The sequence below is a fragment of the Eubalaena glacialis genome, chromosome 18 (genome assembly GCF_028564815.1).
Source record: "Eubalaena glacialis isolate mEubGla1 chromosome 18, mEubGla1.1.hap2.+ XY, whole genome shotgun sequence".
NCBI classification, from domain to species: domain Eukaryota; kingdom Metazoa; phylum Chordata; class Mammalia; order Artiodactyla; family Balaenidae; genus Eubalaena; species Eubalaena glacialis.
In genome coordinates, this window is record NC_083733.1 from 63417573 (window position 1) to 63443894 (window position 26322).

Consider the following 26322-nt stretch of genomic DNA (forward strand, 5'->3'; position numbering starts at 1 on the left):
TAATAGTTTATGCAATCAGACCAGAAAAAGAAATAAGTATATGAATATTCAAAAGGAAGCAACGAAGTTATTAATTGTAGATGGCATATAATCCCTAAAAAAAAAAAAAAATCAAGAGATTCGACTGAAAAAGAATTAATAACAACAAGAGAACTCAGAAGGGCAGTATTTACAGTTTAGTCAACTTTTAGGCTTTGCTTTCGTTGATCTCTCCCTAAGTTCCCTTCAGGGATTCAGGGAAGAAAAAAAGGAGCAAAAACCGAGGTATAGTTTTGGAGTTTTCCTGCTCCAACAAGGCCCATGTGAGTTTGGCCATCAGTCTTTTCAGACTGACACTTTCAGACCAGCAAGCCCTGTCCATTCTTGCCCTCCATCCTTAGAGGAGGTTTGAGAGATGATTTTATAAAACTGACAGAACCAGCATCTTGGTTTCCTGATTCTGGGTTTCCAGAATCTGTCAGTTTGCCTTAATCTTTTATTGAAGTGAAAAGCATAGTAGTAGAAGCGCCAGCCCATGCAATTAGACAAGAGAACAAAATAAGCAAGATGAGTCATTCCCAAAACAAACTCACAGAGCGAAAGGGCATAGCACACCTTGATATGGTGAGCTGATTTTAGACAGAGAAATTTGATGTTAGTATCATATAGTTTATACAAGAGGGATTGAAAAGCATTGTTTGATGTTCAGTAACAGAACCAGATTCTTCCGAGAATCATCTCCTTCAGACTGAAAATCTTCCCCATCAACTTCTTTAAAATTTGTGCCACGTTCATGGGCACATGATGTTCCCCCTAATCCTTCACATGCTCCACCCTGTATATGCTTGGCTCTCAGAGTGTTCCAAGAGAGAAAGTAGAAGTGGCAAAGCCTCTTGAGTCCCAGACTGGAACCCTGCACAGTATTCTTTCCTCCACAATTCTCCTGAACAAAGCAAGTCACAAGGCCAGCCCAGATTCAAGAAGCTGCAAGTCACAGAGAGGTGTGGGGGATTGGGGCCATTTCTGCATCAGTCTCTACTACAGCTGCCCTGAGCCCAGAGTTGGCTTTGCTTTCGGGCATCCTGACAGCCCAGAGTTGGGTACCCAACATCCTGGCAGCCCAGCGGAAAAGGCAAATGAGACAAGCTCTCTTCAGAGAGGCAAACACAACAAGCTGGGTGGGAGCCTTGAGTTAGTCCTTGAGCTTCCTGGCGGCCAGGGCAAAACGGGATACCTAATAAAACAGATAAAGACTCAACCTCTAGGGAGAGAGGTTTTTTACCCCCGGGTATTAAATTCTCAGAGGACATTTGCCCTTTCAACCAACATTGATGCCCTCACTAGTCAACATAAAGCTGAACAGGACAGTCTTCCTGGCTTTAAAAGTTCATGGCCAGGATCAGGTTTCTCCTCCTGCTTTGCTCTGTGCTGTTGACTAATAACCCTTTCTTCTTTTTTCTTCTTGCCTCTTCTCATGCTGCTCCCTTTGCATCTCCCATCCCATCTCCCTGCCTCTCCCCCCATCTGTCCTCACCCCCACCCAGAACACGGGGGCTTGCAGCAGTTCTCTTTCCTTGGCTCCTTCCCACCGTCGCCCCCAGGATCTTCAGGGAGGCACGGCTGTGCCATTTCTCCGTCAGGGGGTGGGTGTTGCTGTGCATCAACGGGTGAGATTTGCCAGACAAGGAGGGTGGGCCCTTTGGACCGGTAACCTGGTTTTGAACGTCTGTCCCCTTTCCTTGCCGTACAGAGATCTTTCCCTCTTCTTTCCCGTCCACACCCCTTGTTGGCTCCCTTAGCAGTTTCCAGACTCTTTGTAACAGCACAAGGCCTTTTTCTAACTAAACCGCATGTAAAAGTACAAACAATTGTGATAGTATCAGCTGGCATTAATTGAACCCATACTATGTGCTGTGCACTGTGCAAAGCCCTTTTACCATTATTAACACATGGAATCCTCCGAACAACCTAATCAGGCAGCTGTTAGTACTCTTACCCCTGTTATACAGATGAGGACATGGAAGCACAGAGAGGTTAAGTCACCTGCCTGTGGTCACACAGCCAGTAAGGGACAGAGCTGGGATTTGAACCCAGAGCCTCTGCTCTTACCTGTGCTATAAGAACTTAATAAATGATAATTATCCTTTTGATAATAACTAGGAGCATGGCGGTAGGAGGGAGACTTGAACCTGGGGAGGAAAAATGCCATATCTGAGCCCCCACTGTGTGCCAGGCACTGCCCTCAGAGCGAGTTATCTAGTTGACCCTGATAACCCTCATGATTGGGGATTGCAGGCCATCAGATTCTGCCCCAGCTGCAGGTCCTTGAGAAACTGGGAATGATTCAGTACATAGAATTTGAGACAAAGGAGTGCGTATTTCTCACTAGTTGAAGTGACAGCATCCAATGACAATAGGGAAAAAAATTATCATGAAATCAGGCCTTTCTGGGAAAATGGTGACTATGGAGGCAGTTTGCCTTATTTTATTGTATGTTTTTTCATTTCTTTTTATCTATGTATTTTTAATTTTTTGCCTTATTTTAAATATTGCCTTATTTCAAATATCGTAATAAAGCCAGACTTCATTACATTTTTAATGCGACACTGTTTCAAGTTCCTGAAAATGCAGCTGTGGTTATCGCCCTTTTCCCTCTCTGTGCCTCAGTTTCCTCGTCTATAAAATGGGAACGATTTTTATAGGCTTATAAATAAGCTGATGTATGTCAAGTGCTTTGAGCAGTGCCTGGCAGAGAATAAGTGCTAAGGAAGCATTTGCTATCTTCATCATCATCATTTGCTGATAAGGAAAATGGAAAAGAAGGGTCAGGGACCAGGGTTCGAGAAGATTCATACTGCCCGGGTTCAGGTCCTGAGTCTTCAGATCCTAAGCTGTGTGGCCTTGGGCACAGTCTTCCATCTTTCTGAGCCTCAGTTTGCTGGTCAGTCCAATGGGCTGATAATACCTACCTTACTAGGCTGTGAGAGGTGTTTCATATGTAAAGTGCCAGGTCCTATAAATAATAAGATCCTTGACCTTTGGCCAACCCAGCCCCCTAAAACTGACGTTTGACTTTATTCTCTCTCTACATCTGTTTCCTCCTCCCACAGTGGAGGGCATCGTGGGGCTGGAGCAGGTGAACAGCCTTGGGGATGGCCCGCCTGGTGGCCGCCCACGCCGGGGCATGTTCCGGACAGTGGGACAGCTCTACAAGGAGTCCCTGAGCCGCCTCATGGCCACACTCAGCAACACCAACCCCAGCTTCGTCCGCTGTATCATCCCCAACCACGAGAAGAGGGTGAGTGACCCAGCCCGGGGAGGGAAGGCAGCTCTGGCAGTGGGTAAAGTCCCAGTTGCTGGATGTGGCTGGAGCCATGTCTGGCCCCAGGCTCACTTCTTACTGGCTGTGTGACCTCGAGCAAGTTGTTTTCCCTCCCAGGCTCAATGCCCTGTTAGGAAAATTCATTCATTTATGGGACTTAAGTTTTACTGAGCACCTACTAAGTGCCAGGTAGTGGGAATACAGTGAAGTCAGGGAGGGCTCCCTGGAGAAGGTAAGGTCTGAGCTCGGAAGGATAAGTGGTATTCTAAGCAGAGAACAGCTTGTGCAAAAGCCCAGTGGTTGGTTGGAGCATGAAAGGTACAGGGATGGAAAAAAGACCGTTGGAGCCGGGAGTGTCATGTAAGTGTGGGGAGACCATGCCTGGCCTCCCAGGCCACCAATAAGTTTTCTTGTTGGGAAATTCAGAGAATAGGCCCTGTAGAGAAGGGTCAGCATAGTAGAAGGTGAAACTAGGTGCCTGGGGCTTATACTGTCCTCAGAAAGTAGGAGCTGTGGTTACTGAGTAGGTGGATCTGTGTGTGTCTGTGTGTCTCCTTTCTCATAGCTGTAAATACCATATTTTATCAAATCTAAGACACATTTATTGTGAAATCTTAGCATCTCTGAAGTTGGGATGTGGCTTACAATCAAAGGCCTGTCAGAGTTTAATTGACAAGAGTTTTTCTTTCTTGGTGGTATATAAGATAACAGTGTGTTTTACAATTGATAGTGGCTTTTATTTGATGAAATATGGCATTCATGGACTCAGCCACTTCTCCAAGGAGCCTTGGTCCTTTTAAGTGGAGAATGGTGCTTACAGTCTAAGATCTGGGTGCTAGGTGTGCTCAATGGTATCAAGGTGTCACTCCCAGGACCGCTCAGTAAATAGAGCTATGTACATACACACTAATGTATATGCATGCATACACATATGTATATACATGTACACACATATATGTGTACGCACACTTACATCTATGTTTATTTCTGTAACTATCTTTATATGTTGAAAACCATGAGTTCCCACCAGTGTGTCAAGTTCCAGTCCAACATCTCTTTTTAGCAACAGTGAGATCCTGTAATATAGCACACATTTACTAGTTTTCTCAGTCCCCTTTTATGTAATCAGTCTCCTGACCTTGCTAGGCACCTCCCCACTCAAGCCTGCCAAATGTCTTGTTGAAGGGTGGAATGGAGGAAGGAAGGAGGAAAGGAAGGATAGAAGGAAGGAAGGGAAGAAGGAAGGAAGGAAGGAAAGGAGGGAGGGAGGGAGGGAAAAAAACAAAATGTTACTGTGAGACCATCCTATATATTATTTCCAGTTTCCAGCTATTTTCAGCCATTTCCTTGGGGCTCTTTTGAGAGAGCCACTAAGATGGCTTAAGCAAAAGTGAGAATGTATCAGGAATTCCCTGGCGGTCCAGTGGTTAGGACTGCACGCTTTCACTGCCGAGGGCCCGGGTTCCATCCCTGGTTGAGGAACTAAGATACCACAAGCCACAGGGCACGGCCAAAAAAAAAAAGTGAGAATGTATAGATTCACATAATTGAAGATTCCACGATTAGGTTCAGGCACAGTTGGACCCAGGTGCTCAAACGGTGACGTCAGGAATCTTTTTCCTTTGCTTGGCCCTGCTTTTCTATGTGTTGCCTCCTCTCTGATGAATCTCTGTCTCCATTCTCAGGGTGGCACGGCAGCCACCAGTGGCTCCAGACTTTCATTCTTTCAGTTCAGCAACCCTAAAGGAAAGAGAGAGCTTCTGGCAGCATGGATGTAGCAGAAGTCCCAGGGCTGGCTTTCACTGGCCTAGGATGGCTCTTGTGCCCACCCTTGAACCAGCCTGATTGGCCTGGCCTGGGTCACATGACCATGTGTGGAGCCAGGATGAGGTCAGTCCTAGCCACTCACGGACCGAGAGCATAGGGGGAGGAATAGCGCCCTCCCTCCCACAGAATGGAAGCGTTATTACCAAGGAATAGGGAACATATATAATAATAAACAGAAACTCCCTTTTTGCTGGGACATAAACATTCTGAGGGCAGGGGCTTTTATCTCCTTTTTTACTGCTGAGTCCCCAATGCCTAGAACACATTGTGTGGCATACAGTGAATATTCAATAAACATTTGATGGATGAATAAATACATATACGCTTAGATAGCCCTTGAAAAAGACACAGAATGGTGGTTCTCATTTTTTAATCCTCCTCCCCACCAGATATTTATATTCTGCCCTAGCCCAGGGCTTTTTTTTTTTTTTCCTTTGGTTTTGGTTTTGTTTGTTGTTTGTTTTTGCTTTTTTAAGCATGTGAGGGGACTCCAGTGTGTAGTCTGGGTTGAGAACAACTGATCTAGAAGGCTCCATAAAAAACTGGGTATTGTGTTGACCACTCTGGGGCCCTGGGCAAGGTAAGAGTTGTTTTTCAGAATGTATATTTGAATTTTTTTGTAGTGTTTAGATTTTTACCATTTGTGTATTACTTTGGGGGGGGGGAAAAAGCAGGTAAAAGAAAGAAAACGCAATGAAAGTTAACTACCAAAAATAATGATGTACGTGCTTTGTTCACACGTCACCTTCCCAGACTATCCTATGCAAATTCAGCACTCCCCATCCTCCCTCCCCTCTGCTCTTTGCCCCTTAGCACTTAGTACTCATTTACTTCTGACGTTTGTTAGTGATGTCCTGACCTCATCTATTGTCGACCTCTCCCAGTGGATAGTGAGCTCCCTGGGGCAGGCATTTCTGCCTGGCACGTAGTAGGTGCTCAGTAAATTATGAAATTGCCAACCATTTTTGACCTGCCCAAACTGCCATCCACCTGCGTTCCCCTGACGGCTGCCATCCAATGAGTGGCGCCTCCGTGTGGCAGCCACTGACCTCGCATGTCTGTGACTGCTCTTTGCAGGCTGGGAAGCTGGAGCCGCGGCTGGTGCTGGACCAGCTGCGCTGTAACGGCGTCCTGGAGGGCATCCGCATCTGTCGCCAGGGCTTTCCCAACCGCATCCTCTTCCAGGAATTCCGGCAGAGGTGAGCGGCATGGGGTGGGGTAGGGCTCGGGTTTGGAAGCCACCACGCCTGCATCCAAAGCACCCCGACTGATACTTCTGGGAGGGGTCAGGGGTGGGGCCTCAGCGTGAGTGGAGGGGCAGGGCCTCCGGGCAAGTTCCTTTGGTTACTGAGTCTCAGCTTTCTCCTCTGTGATATGGGAGAGCAATGCCCCCATTCAGTGGGCTCCCCGAGAGATAGGGCATAGAGTACTATGTTGTGATCTGGATATCGCAATCGGCATTGCTTATAAAAATGCAGTCGAGGACCTCCCTGGTGGTGCAGTGGTTAAGAATCCACCTGCCAAAGTAGGGGACACAGGTTCCAGCCCTGGTCTGGGAAATTTCCACATGCCACGGAGCAACTAAGCCCGTGCACCACAACTACTGAGCCTGGGCTCTAGAGCCTGTGAGCCACAACTACTGAGCCCGCGTGCCACACCTACTGAAGCCCGTGCACCTAGAGCTCATGCTCCACAACAAAAGCCACCGCAATGAGAAGCCTGCGCACCGCAACAAAGAGTAGAAGCCCGCACGCAGCAACAAAGACCCAATGCAGCCAAAAATAAATAAATAAATAAGTTTATTTTTTTAAAAACGCAGTCGAATAGGAGAGAAGAAAAAAATATCAACATATAAGAAGTCAGTAATATGGTGAATATTATAACAAAAATTATGCTTCATGCAAGCTGTATATAGCAGCACCATGCAATAGAAAGAGAATGTGAGCCCCATATACAATTAAAAATTTTCTAGTAGCCATATTTTTAAAAGTAAAAAGAAACAGGTGAAATTAATGATAACAAGAGTTTATTTAACCCAGTACACCCAAGATATTAGATCATTTTAACATGTAATCAGTATAAAAATTAGTAGTGAGACATTGTGCATTCTTTTATTCCTACCGAGTCTTCGAAATTTGGTGTATGTCTTACACCTGTAGCACATCTCAATTCCGACACTAAATTTCCGGTGGTCAAAGTGAAATGTAGTCCTATCAAAACAATGAAATTGTGGGAATTCTCTGGCAGTCCAGTGGTTAGGACTCCCTGCTTTTACTGCTGAGGGCACATGTTCAGTCCCTGGTTGGGAAACTAACATCCCCACGACGAGCGGCCAAAAAAAAAGAAAAGAAAAGAAAGAAATTGTGTTGAACAGAAAAATATTTTACACTGCTTCAGTTTTTTTTTTTTTTTAATATTTATTGATTTATTTGGCTGTGCTGGGTCTTAGTTGTGGCATGCGGGATCTTTTAGTTGTGGCATGTGGGATCTTAGTTGCAGCATGCAGGATCTAGTTCCCTGACCAGGGATCGAACCTGGGCCCCCTGCATTGAGAGCGCAGAGTATTAACCACTGGCCCACCAGGGAAGCGAAGTCCCCCCTGCTTCAGTTTTTAAATTTAAATTTCACTTAGTTAAAATGAAATGCAGTTAAAAATCCAGTTGCCCAATTGCCCCAGCCATGTTTCAGGGGCTCAGTAGTTGCATGTGGCCAGTAGCTGCTGCATTGGACAGCGCAGGTTTGCAGTTTCATACTCAAAGTGTGGTCCCCAGACCAGCAGCATCAGTATCACCTGACAGCTTGTTAGGTATGCACATTTCCAGGCCCCACCCCAGACTTACTGAATTAGTCTCTGCATTTTAACAAGATCCCTGGTGACTGAGAAACTCTGATACACACACACACACACACGTTTCTCAATCACCAGTCAAAAAATATGGCATATTGATATATGACATTAATATATAATATTATGTATATGATATATGTGTGTGTATATATATGTGTGTATATATGTTGTATATCTAATATGCATTATTTTTAATGAAATGTCAGGATCCAGGGAGAGGGCACAGCAGGGGAAAGGCTCTGAGGACAGACACATGTGTGCTTATGAAACGTACTTTAAAATTTGGAGTTGAGAAAGGGGGGAAAGAAAATTATATTGTAGCAAAGATTTGTGTATTATTAAAATTAAGTTAGTGTTAATTAAGTTAGTGTTAATCCAAACTAGATTGTTTTAAATTAAGATGCAAACTGTAATCCCTTTCAGGAAAGCACTAAGAAAATAACTAAAAAAATATATATAGCAAAATAAACAACAAGGAAATGAAAAAAAAAAAAAAGAAATACCAAGATGAGAAAGACGCATGGTTTATCTAATCAAATGTTCCAAGCACACTTGATGGCAGGGATGTTTGCCTGGAGGGCAATATTCTTCATGAAAATAATATTTAAATAAATATATGCTACTTAAAAAAAAAAAAAAAAAATTTGGAGTTGCACTGAGCAATGTGAAAGAAGCAGCTGTAAAGCACTTAGCTCAGGGCCTGACTCGTAATAACTTCAAGAACATCAGCCCCTATTTGTTGTTATTCTCACACTTCCGAGACACACCTTTCTTTTACGTCTCAATGACCTATGGTGTTGGTGTAATTAAACACTCGTAATCAGTACGTGGTGTGTCCTAGGAGTGGACACACCTAGGACCTGTTGATGTTGTTGCCATTGGTGGTGGTATTAATGCTCTCAGCCTGGTGTGTGGCCCTCGGTAATACTTAAATATTTGTGTTTCTTACTGTTCCTATTGTTATTGTTGTTATTGCTATTTGTCACTCTGAACCCAGCGCCTGGCCATGGTGACAGTTTGCTGTTACTCTTCACCCCCACCCCACCCCTCCCCACCCACTTCAGGTACGAGATCCTGACACCCAATGCCATCCCCAAGGGCTTTATGGATGGGAAGCAGGCCTGTGAGAAGATGGTGAGTTGGGGGTGGAGGCTGAGGGTGTGTGCATGAGTGTGAACGTGTGTGCACAGTCTCAGGTGGTGGAGGAGGTTGAGCTGGAGCCTCCCCTTTCATCACCCCTCCTCCTCATGACCCCTCCCCCGCTCCCACAGATCCAGGCCCTGGAATTGGACCCCAACCTCTACCGCGTGGGACAAAGCAAGATCTTCTTCCGGGCGGGGGTTCTGGCCCAGCTAGAAGAAGAGCGGGACCTGAAGGTCACAGACATTATTGTGTCCTTCCAGGCAGCTGCCCGGGGATACCTGGCTCGCAAGTGCGGCTCCACACTATCTCTTGGGGTCACGTTGGCCAAGGCTGGTTCAGGGAGGGGTTGACCAGATGGCCCCAGGGGGCTGGTTCAGGGAGAGGTTGACCAGATGGCCCCAGAGGCTGGGTCAGGGAGGAGTTGATCAGTTGGCTCCAGATGTCAGGGCCTCCAGGATGGTAGAAGGGCTGAGAAACAAAAGGATGGAGCCACTAGATGCCCAGGCTTCTTGGTTCTACAGTCCCTGAGGCTCCTGAGCAATGCTGGGGACACAGAGAAGAGCTAGACTCAGCCATAGGGTGACCAACCATCCCGGTTTGCCTGGGACTGGAGGTTTCCCAGGATGCGTGATCTTCTGTGCTTAAAACAGAGAAAGTCCCAGGCAAGCCAGGTCTGTGTGGTCACCTTAGTGGCCAGTCCCTCAAGGGACTCCAATCTGGAGGGGGAGACATACACGGGCACAAAGTGTCACAGTCCAGGGCGAGATGTGCTTTGATGGGGGTCATACAGGTACAGCGAGAGGCCCTTCAGACCAGGTAGATGAAGGAGGATGGGAAAGGTGTTCCAGGCAGGGGTGACAGCTTGTGCCAAGGCCCAGTGATGTGAGAGCCTGGTACATTTCAGGAATGCAGGGAGTTTTCAGGAGAGTCTCCTTCTCCCTTGGAACTGGCCCAGAGGAAGGATCAGAGAATAAAGGACTCCCCAAACACCAGGCAGAGGGGCAGGGGCCATATCCAGGGGCACTGAGGAGCAGGGGAGGGGTGGGTCAGCTGTGGACATAGAAAGCCCTCTCTGGAGGCTGGGAAGCTGGGGAGGAGGCTGGGGTGAGGGTCCCGTGGGTGGAAGATGAGGCTGGGGCTGAACTGGGGCTGGGGCTGTGGGAACAGAGAGGAGGGAACAGGGCAGAGAGAGTCAAGGGCAGAGAGACTGTTAGATGGAACCCAACAAGATTTACTGATAATAGAGCAGTGCTTGCACACAGTAGGCATTTAATAATGGTTGACAGGGCCTGGAGGGGCTGAGTCTCCATTGTGCCACCCACCCATCTCCCCACCCAGGGCCTTCCAGAAGCGCCAGCAGCAGCAGAGTGCTCTGAGGGTGATGCAGCGGAACTGTGCAGCTTACCTCAAGCTGAGACACTGGCAGTGGTGGCGGCTCTTCATCAAGGTGAGGGCACCTGGAGAGGTGGCCCAAGTGGCAAGGAGACAGGTCCTTGGGGCCAGGTCTGCTTGGGCAAGTGACTTTCTTGGTTTGGGCCTCAGTTTTGTGCATCTGTAAAATGGGACTAATCAGCCCACCTTTTGTTCATCAGGATTCTTGAGGTAACAAGTGACAAAAAATCTGACTCAAACCAACGTGGATAAAAGATATGGGACAGCTTTAGGTGCAGCTGGATCTAGGGTTGAGTTGAGGTCCCTAAGACCCCCTAGGATTCAGTGATTCACTGGAAGGACTCACGGAACTTAGAAAAGCTGTTATGCTCATGGTTACGGTTTATTACAGTGAAAGGATGGACATTAAAATCAGAAAAGGTAAAAGGCGCACAGAGCAGAGTCCAGGAGAGACCAGACACGAGCTTCCAATTGTCCACTCCCAGTAGAATTGTACAGATAGGGCTTAATTCTTGTAGAAATGCTGTGTGACAGCACATATGGAATATTGCCAACCAAGGAAGCTTACCCAAGCCTTAGTGTCTAGGGTTTTCATAGGCATGTGATTGACCCCCTTGACTGTCCACATGGTTGACCTTAGTTACTCCAGCCCCTCCAGAGGTCAAGGTAAACAAAAGACTCTTATCAGGCAGGATAATCCAAAGGTTTAGAGATGATCTCCCAGGAACCAGCCAAGGGCCAGTCCTTTCCTTGAAATGTGCAGTGTTTGAACAACCCAGACCTGCTGAGTTAACCCTTTATTGCACAAGGGCCCAAACAATGTTAGTTATCTGACATTCTGTGCCTCCCATGTGACTTTCCTCCATGATGATCCCTGCAGACTTTTCCCACATGGCGGCCACCAACTAGGCCAGTGTGGTCTTTTCTTTTCGCAGAGCTCCAGCCAGAATCCCAGGTTTCACTCTCACTGGCCTGGCTGGAGTCATATGACCATCCCAGAACCAGTCAGTACACATCAGATGAGCCAGGCTGGCATCACATGCCTGCCCAATGCAGAGGGGCAGAGCCAAGTGTGTGAGCTTCGAGGCAGGGTGTTCTCCCAGTGGGAAATTGGAGAGCAGGAAGGAGGATGGAGATTTGGAGGCAAAAACACAGCTGTTCAGTGTAATTCTGAATATGACGTCTGAACTGTCAGCCTACATGCCCTCAGCCCATGTTAACTGAGCACCTACTATATGCCAGTAAATTTTGAGGGTACAATAATAAAATGGTAAATAAAAACAGACAATGCCCCACCAACAAGGACCTACTGTATAGCACAGGGAACTATACCCAATGTCTTGTAATAACCTGTAATGGAAAAGAATCTAAGAAAGAATATATATATATATATATATATTAGAATATATAAGAATATATATAGTTATATATAACTGAATCACTATGCTGTGCACCTTAAACTAACACAACATTGTAAATCAACTATACTTCAATTAAAAAAAAAAATACAGTGCCCTGCCCCATGGAGCCCACAGTTTAGGGCAGGGGTTGGTAAGCTATGGGCCATGGGCCAGACACCTGTTTTTGTAAATGCCCATTGGTTTGGTTACTCTATTGTCTGTGGCTGTTTTTGAGTTACAGCAGCTGAGTGGAGTAGTTAAAACAGAGACAGGATAGCCTGCAAAGCCTCAAATATTTCCTAGCTGGCCCTTTAAGAAAAAGTTTGCCTATCCTAGGTCTGGGGACAGGAGGTGTGGTTTGCCAGGTGTGGACTGAAAAAAAATACACAACCTACAAGTTGAGAATTATGTTTTGTTTGGGGCTTTACTGAGGACTTTAGCCCCGGATACAGCCCTCAGATAGCTCTGAGGGACTGTTACAAAGGGGTAAGGGAGGAGCCGGGATACATAGGAGTTTTGAAACAAACAAACAAACAAAACCAGGTAGTCAAACATCAAGATTACTGCTAATTAAAGAAAACCCAGCCATCTGAGTTAATGAATATAGCGCTTTTCTCTGAATGGGAAGATGCAAGAGTCTGGGCTGAATGAAATTATTCCTTTGATATGCACCTTAATGACCTAGGGCCAGTATCCTGTTTTCCTCCATCCTGAATCCCCTCAGGGTGCACCGTTGGGGGCAGCTGCAGTGGCTCACGGCTTGATGGCCTCAACATCCTCTGTTTAGTGATATGTCAGGGGATGTCCAGCAACATTCTTTGTCCACACAGCCATCAGTGAATGAATCCCACAAATAAACAGAAAGTTATAGCTGTGATAAATGCTATGAATTAGCTCAGAAAGGAAGATAATAAAATAGAAAAAGAATCAAATACAGTAGAGAAGTTGAGAAGAATCGGAGTTGAGGAGAACCAAAGAAAAAGCAATAGAACAGGCATGAGCAGAGTATATCCCGCTTAGCAAAGGGGCGTGTGGTTTGGTGAAACTTTCATTTCGGTTATTCATGTGTGGGGGGGGCTGGCCTGTCACTCCAGCCTGGAATCACACAGTGTAAAGTGCATCTCTCACTATGGACCTTGGACTAAGAACTTTGAGGCACAGTGTCTCCTGTAGGCAAAGGGACCCTGTAGCAAAAAAGGGACACATTTAGCGCTGCTTGTAATGTACCCCGGACTGTTCTAGGCTATTGGCAAATGTGAAGTCATTCACTCATTCCGACTGATGAGGTCACAGGGCCAGTAGTGGAGGAGCTGGCACGCCTACCCAGGAATGCGGCCCTGCTCAGAGCGTGAGTTCTTAGCTCCTGAGCCCAGCGGCCTCCCACGGTGGGAGCCAGCCACCCACCATCCCTCCTGTCCCCCTAGGTGAAGCCACTGCTGCAGGTAACGCGGCAGGATGAGGTGCTGCAGGCACGGGCGCAGGAACTACAGAAAGTGCAGGAGCTGCAGCAGCAGAGTGCCCGCGAGGTGGGCGAGCTCCAGGGCCGGGTGGCGCAGGTAAGGGGCGTGGTCCCCGGGTGAGGGCGTGGCGATGGGAGGAGCCGATAGTGGGCGGGGCTTCCAGCTGAGCTGGGTCGGGGGCAGGGGTAGGTTGCGGGCGGACGGAGAACCGAGGTTTCCTGGGGCTGAATGGGGGCGGAAACTGGTGTGGTTGAGCGGCGAGATGCTGGGAGCGGGGGCCCTGGGGATGTAGCCAGGGTATTGAGTGGGGGTGGGGCTGGTTGCTGCAGAGCCAAGATGCTCAGGAGGCTGGTCCAGCATCGGGGCAGGGCAGGGGCAGGGTTATCGTACACAGGCAGTAGACTTTTCACTGTTGCCAGTATTTCTGGAATCTTAACGCTGAAGCAAACCCCTTCTTGAGCATTTTTCTGTTTGTTTTTTCAGAATTATTTCCTTTGGTTAAATTTCTAGGCGTAGGAGTATTAAATGCACTGTGAGCTGATAGAAAGTCCTCCCTGGGGCTATTTGGAGGATGGACTGGAGATGGGGAGACTGGAGGCTGGGAGACCGGGAAGAGAGTCCATTGGGAGAGGATGAGGCTCAAGCCTGTTAGGGTTATGGGGAGAGAGGAGGGGGGCAGGAGGGATGGAGCTGGGGACTGATGGGCTGTAGGGAGGTGAGGGAGAGGGAGGCACCCAGGGGTCTGACTTGGTGACTAGGGGTCATCCTGAGATGAGGAGCAGGATGGGGGACTGTCTTCCATCCCTCCCTCCTGCCCCCCAGGCCTCAAAGGGCAAAGTAACTCAGGGGGCAGGAGGGACCTGGTGCTCCAGTGAGGGCCATCCTGGGAGCACCACCTAACGGACGCTGACCTCCCACCCCACCCCCAGCTGGAAGAGGAGCGTGCCCGCCTGGCAGAGCAACTGCAAGCAGAGGCAGATTTGTGTGCTGAGACTGAGGAGACCCGGGGGCGGCTGGCAGCCCGAAAGCAGGAGCTCGAACTGGTGGTGTCGGAGCTAGAGGCCCGTGTGGGCGAGGAGGAGGAGTGCAGCCGCCAGCTGCAAACCGAGAAGAGGAGGCTGCAGCAACATATACAGGTCTGGCCCCCGTGCGCCCGAGGCCACCTCCCCCCACCCCTTCTGTTTACCCCACACACCTTTGCTTCAGCAAACCCTGCCTCTTTTGGCCATGAATTTGAAAAAATGAAACAAAACAAAACTCAACTCAAAGTGTCTTAAGCAAAAAGAATACTTTTTTTTTTTTGCTTTCAAATTAATAGGAGACTCTAGAATGTGTAAGCTTCAGGCATGGCTGGATCCGGGTGCTCAAGCAGTAGCTTCAGTACTCTGCCTCTCTCCATCTCCTGGCTCCATTTGCCTCTGTGCTGCTGCATTCCAAGGCAGGCTGCCCTGCCATGGTTCCCCTTCAAAATCCATTGTGTATTTTACACTTAAGGCACATCTCAATTCAGATGCTAAGTTTTCATTGGCAGGACTTCATCTGCATTTGTATTTCATAACTTCTTCAGTGAAAAAAAGTAGATTAACATCCCCAAGTTGATCCAAACATACTTAAAAGTTCCCCAATAATTAATTGAGTGACAGGTTTTAAATTTAAAAGAAATCGAATTAAATTGGAAATTCAGCTCCTCAGACTGGTCACATTTTAAGAACTCAGTAGTGTTTTAATCACCTCCTCTTGACCCCATTGGTGAGGGGGGCAGGGATCCTGCCCTGTGGTTATGGAGATGGCCTAACACACCACACCTGATCCTGGACAGATGGGATAGAAAGCACGTTATTAGTCACAAGTATTCACAGCCTGAGGGAGGCAGACACCATGGCACAGAGAGTCACAGTGGGGTTGCATTCAGGAATGGCATGAACAAGCTGCAGCTGTGAGAGGCAAGCTTAGTAGTAACAAGAGGATGAGGTGACCCCTGGTTCCTGCAGGAAGATGTGATTGGTTTGTTTATTTTATTTATTTATTTATTTTTTGGCCGTGCCACACGGCATGTGGGATCTTAGTTCCCCGACCAGGGATCGAACCCATGCCCCCTGCAGTGGAAGCTCAGAGTCCTAACCGCTGGACCACCAGGGAATTCCCGATTGGTTTGTTTAAATAATTCCGAGGACTAGCAGGTAACTGAAGCCTACTAGATAGGGATAAGCAGGTACCCTGTCTGGTCCCCAGGATACAGAGGGTTATTGGTTAGGAGACCTTATCTTTGGTAGCAGGGCAGGTAGAAGGACTTGTGATTAGGCCATTATAGGGACTCCCAATTTTACCAGCCATCAAGGCCACACGTAATAGTGAATTTTTTAAAATTGAGGTGTAATTGACATATAACATTATATTAGTTTCAGGTGTACACAGAATGATTCGATATCTATATACATTGCAAAGTGATCACCACAATAAGTCTAATTTACATCCAGCACCTTAAGTAGTTAGAAAAAAATTTTTCTTGTGATGAGAATTTTTAAGATCTACTCCCTTAGCAATTTTCAAATACACAGTACAGTATTATTAACTATAGCCGCCATGCTGTACATTACATCCTCATGACTTATTTCATAACTGGAAGTTTGAGCCCCTTCACCCATTTCTCCCACCTCCCTACCCGCACACCTCTGGCAACCACCAATCTTTTCTCTGCATCTGTGAGCCTGTGGGTTTTGTTTTGTTTTGTTTTGTTGTGCCACTCAGCTTGCGGGATCTTAGTTTCCCAATCAGGGATTGAACCCAGGCCCTCGGCAGTGAGAGCGCCAAGTCCTAACCATTGGACCACCAGGAATTCCCTGAGCTTGTGTTTTTTTGTTTTTTTAAATTATTTATTTATTTATTTATTCTTGGCTGTGTTGGGTCTTCGTTGCTGCATTTGGGCTTTCTCTAGTTGTGGTGAGCGGGGGCTACTCTTCCTTGCGGTGTGCAGGCTTCTCATTGAGGTGGCTTCCCCCGCTGTGGAGTATGGGCTCTAGGCACGCAGGCTTCAGTAGTTGTAGCACTTGGGCTCAGTAGTTGTGGCACACGGGCTTAGCTGCTCCGCGGCATGTGGGATCTTCCCGGACCAGGGATCGAACCCGTGTCCCCTGCATTGGCAGGCGGATTCCCAACCACTGCGCCACCAGGAAAGCCCTGAGCTTGTGTTTTTTTCTTATTTTAGTTTTGTTTCTTAGATTCCACTCATAAGTGAGATTGTCTGGTATTTGTCTTTCTCTGTCTGACTTATTTCACTTAGCATAATGCCCTTGAGGTCCGTCCATGTCATTGCAAAATATTGAATCTTAATTTCCAGTCTCACACCACAAATCGCCACACGTGCCTGGTGACTGCCATAGTGGACAGTGCCCATCTCTGTGTTATGTTTATTTATGATGTTTATAATCTTCACACACACACACAAGAATGTGATTTCAATGTGATAGACAAAGATTTTTATCTATCCTAATACCTCAAACAGTGCCTGGCCCCCACCAGGCACTCAATCAGTGTTTATTAACCCAATGAATGAAAAGTAAGCGTTGGATCCTTCCCAGCCCCACCCAGATTGTGGACCTGTCTGAGCCACAAGCCCCGGAGATCCGTGAACCATCCCCTCCACCCATCCTTCCCATCACACGCCAGCCCCCAGCTGCTGGGTCCTCAACCCTGCCTTCTCCCCACTGCAGGAGCTGGAGACCCACCTCGAGGCTGAGGAAGGGGCCCGGCAGAAGCTGCAGCTGGAGAAAGTGACGACGGAGGCAAAGCTGAAAAAGTTGGGGGAGGATCTGTTGCTCTTGGAAGATCAGAACGGCAAGCTGAGCAAGGTGGGTGGGCTGTGAGCCCCAAGGGCAGGGGGAGTGGGCTCACTGATGAGCATGGGTCCTTCTCTGCATCCCCCCCAGCTTGCACCACCTCTAGGGGTCTTCGAACTCTCGGTCTTGGCTGTGTCTCCTTTGAACCCTTTCCATCTCCTTGCGTCTCTGTCGCAGCTTCACTCAAGCTGGTATTTATTGAGCAGCTATTATGTGTCATTATCTATCTCTGGATCATCAGACACCCCAAAGCCACATCGCTAAAAACAACCCCCATTTCATTACAGCCCATCGTTGCGTGGGTGGGCTGGGCCGAGGTCCCCTTAGGCAGTCGTGGTGACGTAGTGGCGGGCACTGGAGGGCTGGTGTCCGGGTGCTCTTTTGCATGACCTCTCTGCCCACGGGAGAGCCTGGGTTTCTCACCTGGCAGCTCAGGGCTCCCAGAAAAAGAAGTGGAAGTGGGCAGGTCTCTGAAAGGCTTAAGGCTGGAACTGACACGGCATCACTTCCCTTGAATTCTATAGATCAGATGTTGGCAAACATTTTCTCTAGAAGGCTAGATAGTAAATATTTGGGCCTTGGCAGGCCACGCTGTTTCTGTGACAACCACTCAATTCTGCCATTGTAGCATGAAAGCAGCCACAGATGGTCCGTGATCAAATGGGCGTGGCTGTGTCCCAATAAAACTTTATTTATAAACACAAGCAGTGGGCCATATTTGGCCTGCAGGCTGTGGTCTGCAGACCACTGAGCTTAAAGCAGACTCAGTCTAGATTCAAGGGTTGGGGAATTAGACTCTGCCTCTGTCTGGGGACATGGTGAAGAGTCTGCCACCATCTTTAACCTGGCACAGCCAGGACTGGGCTAGGCACAGGGGATATGGCATTTAACTAACTAGAAAACCATTTCTGTCCTCACAGGGGCATGGGGGGAGAGGAAAGCTAGATGAGTCACCCCAGGAAATCAACATAACCACACATCATGAACTAATTATAAACTGTCAGAAAAAAAACAGAAAACCATGGAAGTGGGGTGGCCTGACTTGTGCTAGGGGTAGCCAGGGCAGGCTTCCTGGAGGCAATGGTGCCTGAGTTGAGAGCTCAAGGATGCACAGTTTTCTGCAGCATTCCTTGGATGCAGTGGCTCTTCTCTTGTACTCTGTTCTATTTGTTCCTTTTTGAGGTAGTGCCGACCCACTGCCTGATTTCCAAAACCACTCACAGTTGGAAAAGTGCTGCTCAAAAATAAATTAAAAAATAAAATAATAAATAAAAATAATCAACAGAAAGAAAAAAGAAAAGAGCTGCTCCAGGCCAGTGCTTCTCAAACTCCAGTGTGTCCAGGAATTATATGGAGAACTTGTTAAAATGCAGATTCTGATTCAGCGCGTTTGGGGTGGAACCTGAGATTCCGTTCCTAGCAAGCTCCCATTTGGTGCTGATGCTGCTGGTCTATGAGTCGGACCTGGAGTAGTCACAAGGCTCCAGAACTCACCCATAAGTGCAGCACATGTGCAAAGATGTTCACTGCAGTGTTGTTTATAATAGCAGTTGATTTGAATCAACCTCAGTATCCATCTGTGGGCCAATGGGTTAATGAATGGGAGTGTCCTTCAAATAGTGGGAGTCTCCATAGTTAACAGGCGTGAACCCGGTGGGGGTCGGACGGGTCCCTAGATCCTAAAGGATGCAAAAGGAGGGAAGGGGTTGGGAGCAGGAAAGGTCAGGGAAGGATGGAGATGAGCAGAAACGCAGATGAGAATGATATCAAAGATGAGGGTTGGGCCCCTGACACCCCACCGCCACCTCCCACCACCCTCAGGAGCGGAAGCTGCTGGAGGAGCGTCTGGCCGAGTTCTCATCCCAGGCGGCTGAGGAGGAGGAGAAAGTCAAGAGCCTCAATAAGCTTCGACTCAAATACGAGGCCACGATTGCAGACATGGAGGGTGAGCGCCTGCCCCTCAGTGGGGGCCAGTGCACACTCCAGCGGGGTCAGGGGGTACCTCGGGTGACCCTCATGTGCTGTGGGCCCTCAGTGGTCATATCTGTTAAATGGGGGCAGGAGAGAAGACTCGGGACAGGTTAGGTGTCCTCCCAGCTCTTAAGTTGTTTCTGTCTCTCTCTGTCCAATTCTCTTACTCACTCCTAAGTGTCTTGGGTCACTCTCTCAATCTGACGGTCCCACTAGCTGTTTCAGACACTTTTTTATCTCTGTCCCTTGCTGTGGACTCAGAAGCAGAAACAGAAGGGAGAGAGCACAGGAGGAGGCTGGGGAGGCAGGGAGGAAAGGACAGGGCAGAGAGAGCCAGCGAGCAGGAGCAGGGGCTGTCACTGGGGGGCGGAGGGGAGAAGGCATCTGGGGGTCTGGGGACCAGTGGGCGATCCCAGGGATGGGGAAGCTGGGAAAGAGGGGGAGGGGTGGAAAGAGATGCTGAGCTCAGCCTGACTGCGGGGCCGTGGGTCTCCCTGGGTGTGTGGGTCTGGCTCCCTTGTGCATGCCGCACCCCCCCACCTCCCGCCTCCAGATCGCCTCCGGAAGGAGGAGAAGAGCCGCCAGGAGCTGGAGAAGCTGAAGCGGCGGCTGGACGTGGAGGGCTCAGAGCTGCAGGAGCAGATGGTAGAACAGCAGCAGCGAGCGGAGGAGCTGCGGGCCCAGCTGGGCCGCAAGGAGGAGGAGCTGCAGGTCGCCTTGGCCAGGTGCGGGGTGGGCCGGGTGGGGTGCACAGCACGGGGGCGCCACCTGCCAGCGTTGGGGGCGCCCGGCGAGACCCTCCCGCAGGTACAGAGCTCGGCCTAGCCGCTCACCAGCCGTGCACACCCTCTCTGAGCCTCAGTGTCCCCTTCTGTAAGATGGACACAAGAGTTCCAAGCCCACCTGGTTAAGGGAAAACTGAAACCGGGCCCTACGTGTCTAGTAACTTACACAGTTTCTTGCACAGAGGCAAGGAAATGCTATTTCTTCTTCTCCCACAACCCCAGCCTCTCAAAACCAAACAGCCCAGAATCCGCTGTGATTGGATAGGTGGTCTGGCCATCTTAGGAATCATAATCATCATAATTACAGTCATTCACAATTATTCAGCACTTATTGTGTGCCAGATATGATGCGCAGTGTTTCAAATGCTTTTCACCCACTGCGCTCCATGCGACCTGAGGTGCCCTTGTGTATGGGCGCAGCTTGATTTCAGAGAGGTTACAGTGTGGGGAAAATGTGCATCTGAGAATCGATGGGACACGGGGTTGGTGGAGGGGGGTTAAGAACACGCACCCTCCAGCCTGACTTCTGGGTTCAAATCCTGGCTCCTCCCCTTTTTGGCCATGTGACCTCACCTGGGTGACATCACCTCTCGAGCCTCAGTTTCTCTATCTGGAAAAAGGGCATGATTATAGAAACTCTCCTAGGATTAGTGTAGGGATTAAATGAGAAAGGGCTGAGAACATGCTTGGCACACCCTAAGCCCTCATTAGATGCTGCGTGTGTCTGTTCTTACCTTCCGTTATTGCCGTTGTTATTTTTTTCCGTTTTCTTTTGTATTGAGGTGAAATTCACATAACAAAATTAACCATTTTAGGGAGTTCCCTGGTGGTCTAGCGGTTAGGACCCCGTGCTTTCACTGCCATGGCCCGGGTTCAGTTCCTGGTTGGGGAAGTGAGATCCTGCAAGATGCGTGGCACAGCCAAAAAGAAAAAAAAATTAACCATTTTAAAGCATACAGTTCAGTGGCATTTGGTACGTTTGCGATGTTGTGCAACCACTACCTCTATTCAGAACATTTTCATCACCTCAAAAAAAAAATCCTATTAAGCAGTCACTTCCAATTTCCCCCCTCCCCTCACCCTGGCAACCACCAATTTGCTTTCTGTCCACATAGGATTTGCCAATTCTTGCTCTTTCACGGCAGTGGAATCATATAACATGTAGCCTTTGGCGCTACATTGCCATCCTCGCGGCAGCCCTGTGAAGGGGGGCAGTCACGCTCTCTCACAGACCAGGAGCCTGCAGTTCAGAGAAGCTGTCACTTGCCAGGGCAGGTGGCCGAGCAGGGGATACAGACCGTGGTCAATGCATCTCCCTGAGCCATTCTTACAGGGTTTTTTTGTTTGTTTTTTCTTTTCTTTTCCTTTCTTTTTTTTTTTTTTTGCCTGCCGCCACACGGCTTGTGAAATCTTAGTTCCCAGACCAGGGATCGAACCCACAACCCCTGCAGTGGAAGTGCAGAGTCCTAACCACTGGACCATCTCCCTGAGCCATTTAACCCAGAGTCCACGCTGCCTCTCCATTCAGCTTCTCTTTGCAAGAGGTCGATCCCATAGGGGTTATGAGGAGGGACTCTGGGGTCAGCCACCCACTGACCATGTGACCAGGGCAAGTACTTTCCCGCTCTGGGCCCCAGTTTCCTCGTTTGGCGTGAACATTACACAAGATGATAAAGTAAAGTGCTCTCAAGTGGCAGGAACTTAATAAGTGTCCCTGTGATTACTGGTGGTGTCATCCCCATTTTACAGCTAAGAAAGCTGAGGCTCTGAGTACTGGAGACACATGACCAAGGGCAGAGCTGGGCTTTTAACCCGGGACTGGCCGTGTCTGGCCCCTCCAACCCCTAGAAATCATCCCCATCCCCTGCCTGCCCCTATACTAACCCCCTGGTCCTCGTCCACCCCCAGGACAGAGGAGGAGGGCGGGGCCCGGGCCCAGCTGCTCAAATCCCTGCGGGAAGCACAAGCGGGGCTGGCCGAGGCCCAGGAGGACCTGGAGGCAGAGCGCGCAGCCAGGGCCAAGGCAGAGAAGCAGCGCCGGGACCTGGGTGAGGAGCTGGAGGCGCTGCGGAGCGAGCTAGAGGACACGCTGGACTCCACCAACGCGCAGCAGGAGCTCCGGTGAGGCTGGGCGGCCTGCAGCTGGCACAGGCCGGGCCCATGGGGGGCTGGGGGCTGGGCAGGGAAAAGGATGTGGGTCCAAGCTCTCCATCTGCACAGTTGTTTAGTCGTTCAACAGTTGTTTATTGGACACTGACTCTGGGCCCAGTGTGGGCCAAGCTGGGGACAGAGATGAGTCAAGACTCAGGCATTGCCCTCAAGAACTCCCAGTCCAGGGGTAGGCAGATTCGGGCAAAGACAGACACAGTCCAGAACAAAGTGAGCTTTCATGGAGTATGACAGGGCATCGTGGATGATCAGAGAAGGCCCTTGTATCACTCTATGGGAGGGAGCCCAAAAAGCCTTCTTTGAGAAGGGGCCTTTTGAATAGGGTTTTGAAAGATGCGTAGGAGCTCACCCTTAAAGCCACCCTTCTTCTGCAGCATCACTGCCCAGATCCCTTGGGGAATGTAGAGTGAGGGTCCCCATCCTTGGAGGGAAAGAATAAAAGGAGGCACAACCAGCAGTCAGGGGCTCCTTCAAAGTCCCAGCCTTCCTCTATTCTGAAATTCTGTTCCCTTCCCCTTCCCCAATACAAGGTCCAAGAGAGAACAGGAGGTGACAGAGTTGAAGAAGACTCTGGAGGAGGAGACGCGCGTTCATGAGGTGGCGGTGCAGGAGCTGCGGCAGCGCCATGGCCAGGCGCTGGGAGAGCTGGCAGAACAGCTGGAGCAAGCCCGGAGGGTGGGTTGAGATGGGGGAGGGGTGTCTGGGGAGCCATGGGGAGGGGAAGCAGGATGCTGGGTTGGAGGAGGTACCTCTGGCTGGTTCTAGGCCAGCCCATTTTTCTCCTCACATATTCATGTCCCTGATCCATCTTGCATTCAGCAAATGTTAATTGAATATGTAGTATATTCCCGGGTTGGTACTGGGCGCCCCAGCTGTGAGCCAAGCAACCAATACCCACTTCCGTCGTGGAGCTCACGTTTTAGCAGGCAAGGCAGAGAGTAAACAATCTAAACACATTCATAATATACAGCGGGGTCATAAGTGCTATGGGAAGACGATGAACAGGAAAGGGGTTTCAGAGTGCTAATGGCCAGGGGGCGTGTTGTGATTTGAAATAGAGAGGCCTTGGAGAGATTCAGTGAAAAGATGACATCTGAGTCAAAAACTGAGGGAGGTGATGGGTGAGCCATCCTGGCATCACAGGGAAACATGTTCCAGGCAGAGGGAACAGCCAGTGCAAAGGCCCTGAGGCAGGAATGTGCCTGGGTGTTTAAGGAACAGTGAGGAGTTCAGAAGGAATAGACAGTGCAAAGGCCGTGAGGTAGGAGTCTGCCTGGGTCTTTAAGGAACAGTGAGGAGTTCCAGAGGGAATAGACAGTACAAAGGACTTGGGGTATTCATGTGCCTGGTCTTGTAGAGAAAGGGAATCATAAATCATTGCTGTCTCTCTCCCCCACCAGAGCAAAGGTGCATGGGAGAAGACCCGGTTGGCTCTGGAGGCCGAAGTGTCTGAGCTACGGACAGAGCTAAGCAACCTGCAGACCACGCGTCAGGAGGGTGAACAACGGAGGCGTCGCCTGGAGTCACAGTTGCAGGAGGTGCAGGGCCGGGCTGGCGATGGGGAGAGGGCACGAGCAGAGGCTACTGAGAAGCTGCAGCGAGCCCAGGTGAGTGGGGTGGCTAGGTCGGGGGTGGTCTCTGCTGTGTGGCTTTGGGTGAGATGCCTGCCCTCTCTGGACTTCAGTTTGGTCCACATCAACCCTACTGTCCTTTCCAACTTTTCCAACATAAGCACACATTAATAGCTAGTATTTGGTGAGTGATTACTATGCACCAAACATCCTGTGTATTTTGCCAAAGCCTCCTCCTAATGCTCCTTTGAGGGAAGTGCTAATATTGTTCCCATTTTACACATAAGGAAACAGGCCCAGGGAGGTGAAGTTGATTGTCTTAGGTCCCTCAGAGACAAAGCGTGAACCCAGGCATGACTGATCCTGTAGCTCTTAACCCTGCCACAGCTCCCACCCTCCACCCTCTTATCTTCTGGTCTTAAATAATCCATGATCTGATTAGAAAAACCCAGCGTGAATACTTGGACCTGTGTGAGGACAATAACATACTGTGACTGTTAGAAGAAATGTGCGTTTTTTAAATTTTAATTTTATTATGTTTTTTAACTAAATGACCAATACCTGTTTATTACTGAGAATACAGACAAGCAGAAAGAGGGTAAGAATGACTTTTAATTCCCCAACCCCAAGGGGGGGAAAACACTGTTACCATTTTTAATTTCAAGATTAAAAGAGTGTATAGGGGCTTCCCTGGTGGCGCAGTAGTTGAGAATCTGCCTGCCAATGCAGGGGACACGGGTTCGAGCCCTGGTCTGGGAAGATCCCACATGTCACGGAGCAACTAGGCCCGTGAGCCACAATTACTGAGCCTGCGCGTCTGGAGCCTGTGCTCCGCAACAAGAGAGGCCGCGATAGTGAGAGGCCCGCGCACCGCGATGAAGAGTGGCCCCCACTTGCCGCAGCTAGAGAAAGCCCTCGCACAGAAACGGAGACCCAACACAGCCAAAAATAAATAAATAAATAAATAAAAATGTTTTAAAAAAAAAAAAAGAGTGTATAGTTAAGGTGAAAGTTAAGTCGATATAACAAAGAGACTCCAGAATTCATCAGCTTGAATAAAAGACATGTGTCTTCCCTCTCAGGAAATAGGCTCAGAGTAAGCAGTGGAGGCTGGCGGGACACTTATGCTCCATGAGGTCACTCCATTATCCCTGAGGGCATTGACCTCATCTTCAGAGTTAAATCTGGATTGTGGGCACCTGTGTGCTCCAGCTTAGGAAGGGGAAAAGAGGATGGGATGGAATTTGCATATATCACTTTGCTTGCATTCCATTGGCCATAACGTAATCACATGACCACACCTAGCTGCAAAGGAGACTGGGAAATATAGTTTCTAGCTGGCAGCCATAGGCCTACCTAACAGCCTGTCACAGTGGGACCAGGGGAGAAGGGATTTGGGGGGACAGCTAGGGTCTGCCCCCATGGAATTATGCTATGTAGTGCTCATTGTCCTAAGCACTTTACATATTACAGAAATAAAAGTGACACCAAGAGTAGAGTCTGGTGGCTGATAGCAGGAGTTCTAGGTTGCACTGGTCAGTAGAACTTTCTTCAGTGATGGAAATGTTCTGTCATTGCACTATCCACCTGGCATGTGAGGAGTACAACTGAGGAGCTGGATTTTCATTTTATTTGATTTTAATTACTTTAAAGTTAAATAGCCACCTAAGGCTAGTTGGTACCATATTGGACAGGGCAGCTCTAGAGCCATTCTGCCTGGGCTAAAATCTCAGTTCCACCACTTGTAGCTGTGTGATCTTAGGCAAATTGCCTAACCTCTCTGTGCCTCGGCTTCCCTTTATGTAAACTTGGACTAATAATAGCATCTACCTCATAGGGTTGGTGTGTGAATCCAGCGAGCCTAAACTTGGAAAGCTTTTAGAATAGTTCCTGGGCTCTCAGTAGGCTCTCAAAAATTGTCAGATAAAAAAAAAAAAAATTGTCAGATGTACCTATATATTGAGCACAGGTATATACCAGGCACTGAGCTAGTCACTTTACGTTCATTATTTCATTGACTCTTCAAAGCAGCCTTGGGAGGTAGGTCCTGTTATCATCCCCATTTCACAGATGAGAAAAACTGAGGACCAAAAAGATAGGAATCAGGCACTTCCCTGGTGGTCCAGTGGTTAAGACTCCATGCTCCCAATGCAGGGGGCCCGGGTTTGATCCCTGGTCAGGGAACTAGATCCCGCATGCATTCCTCAACTAAAAGATCCCTCATGCCACAACGAAGATCCTGCGTGCCACAACTAAGACCTGGCGCAGCCAAATAAATAAATATATATATTTTTTTTTTTTTTTTAAAAGATAGGAATCACTTGCCCAGGTCACACAGCCAGGAGGTACCAAGGTCAGCTCAAAATATCATTTTCACAAGTTCAAAGCATGACTGTCATACAAAGACACAGAAAGCCCATGTCAAAGATTTATTTAAAGCATTAATGAACCATAAAAAAGAATGAAATAATGCCATTTCCAGCAACATGGATGGACCTAGAGATTATCATACTAAGTGAAGTAAGTCAGACAAAGACAAATATCATATGATATCGTTTATATGTGGAATCTAAAAAAATGATGCAAATGAACTTATTTACAAGACAGAAACAGACTCAC

General features: G+C 48.6%; 1 protein-coding gene across 3 annotated transcripts in view; it reads left to right on the top strand.

Annotated features, from left to right (window-relative positions):
* The window catches only part of MYH14 (myosin heavy chain 14), a 91956-nt gene that overhangs the window by 36633 nt on the left and 29001 nt on the right, over positions 1-26322 (top strand). For all 3 annotated transcript variants that reach the window (XM_061173733.1, XM_061173734.1, XM_061173735.1), the window contains 13 exons: positions 3090-3277; positions 6206-6327; positions 9041-9110; positions 9248-9408; positions 10458-10566; positions 13336-13467; positions 14301-14507; positions 17082-17219; positions 19029-19152; positions 19732-19903; positions 21872-22084; positions 22663-22807; positions 23533-23739. In XM_061173733.1, the coding sequence (XP_061029716.1) occupies positions 3090-3277; positions 6206-6327; positions 9041-9110; positions 9248-9408; positions 10458-10566; positions 13336-13467; positions 14301-14507; positions 17082-17219; positions 19029-19152; positions 19732-19903; positions 21872-22084; positions 22663-22807; positions 23533-23739 (1988 nt within the window). The remainder of the gene's footprint in view (positions 1-3089; positions 3278-6205; positions 6328-9040; positions 9111-9247; positions 9409-10457; positions 10567-13335; positions 13468-14300; positions 14508-17081; positions 17220-19028; positions 19153-19731; positions 19904-21871; positions 22085-22662; positions 22808-23532; positions 23740-26322) is intronic.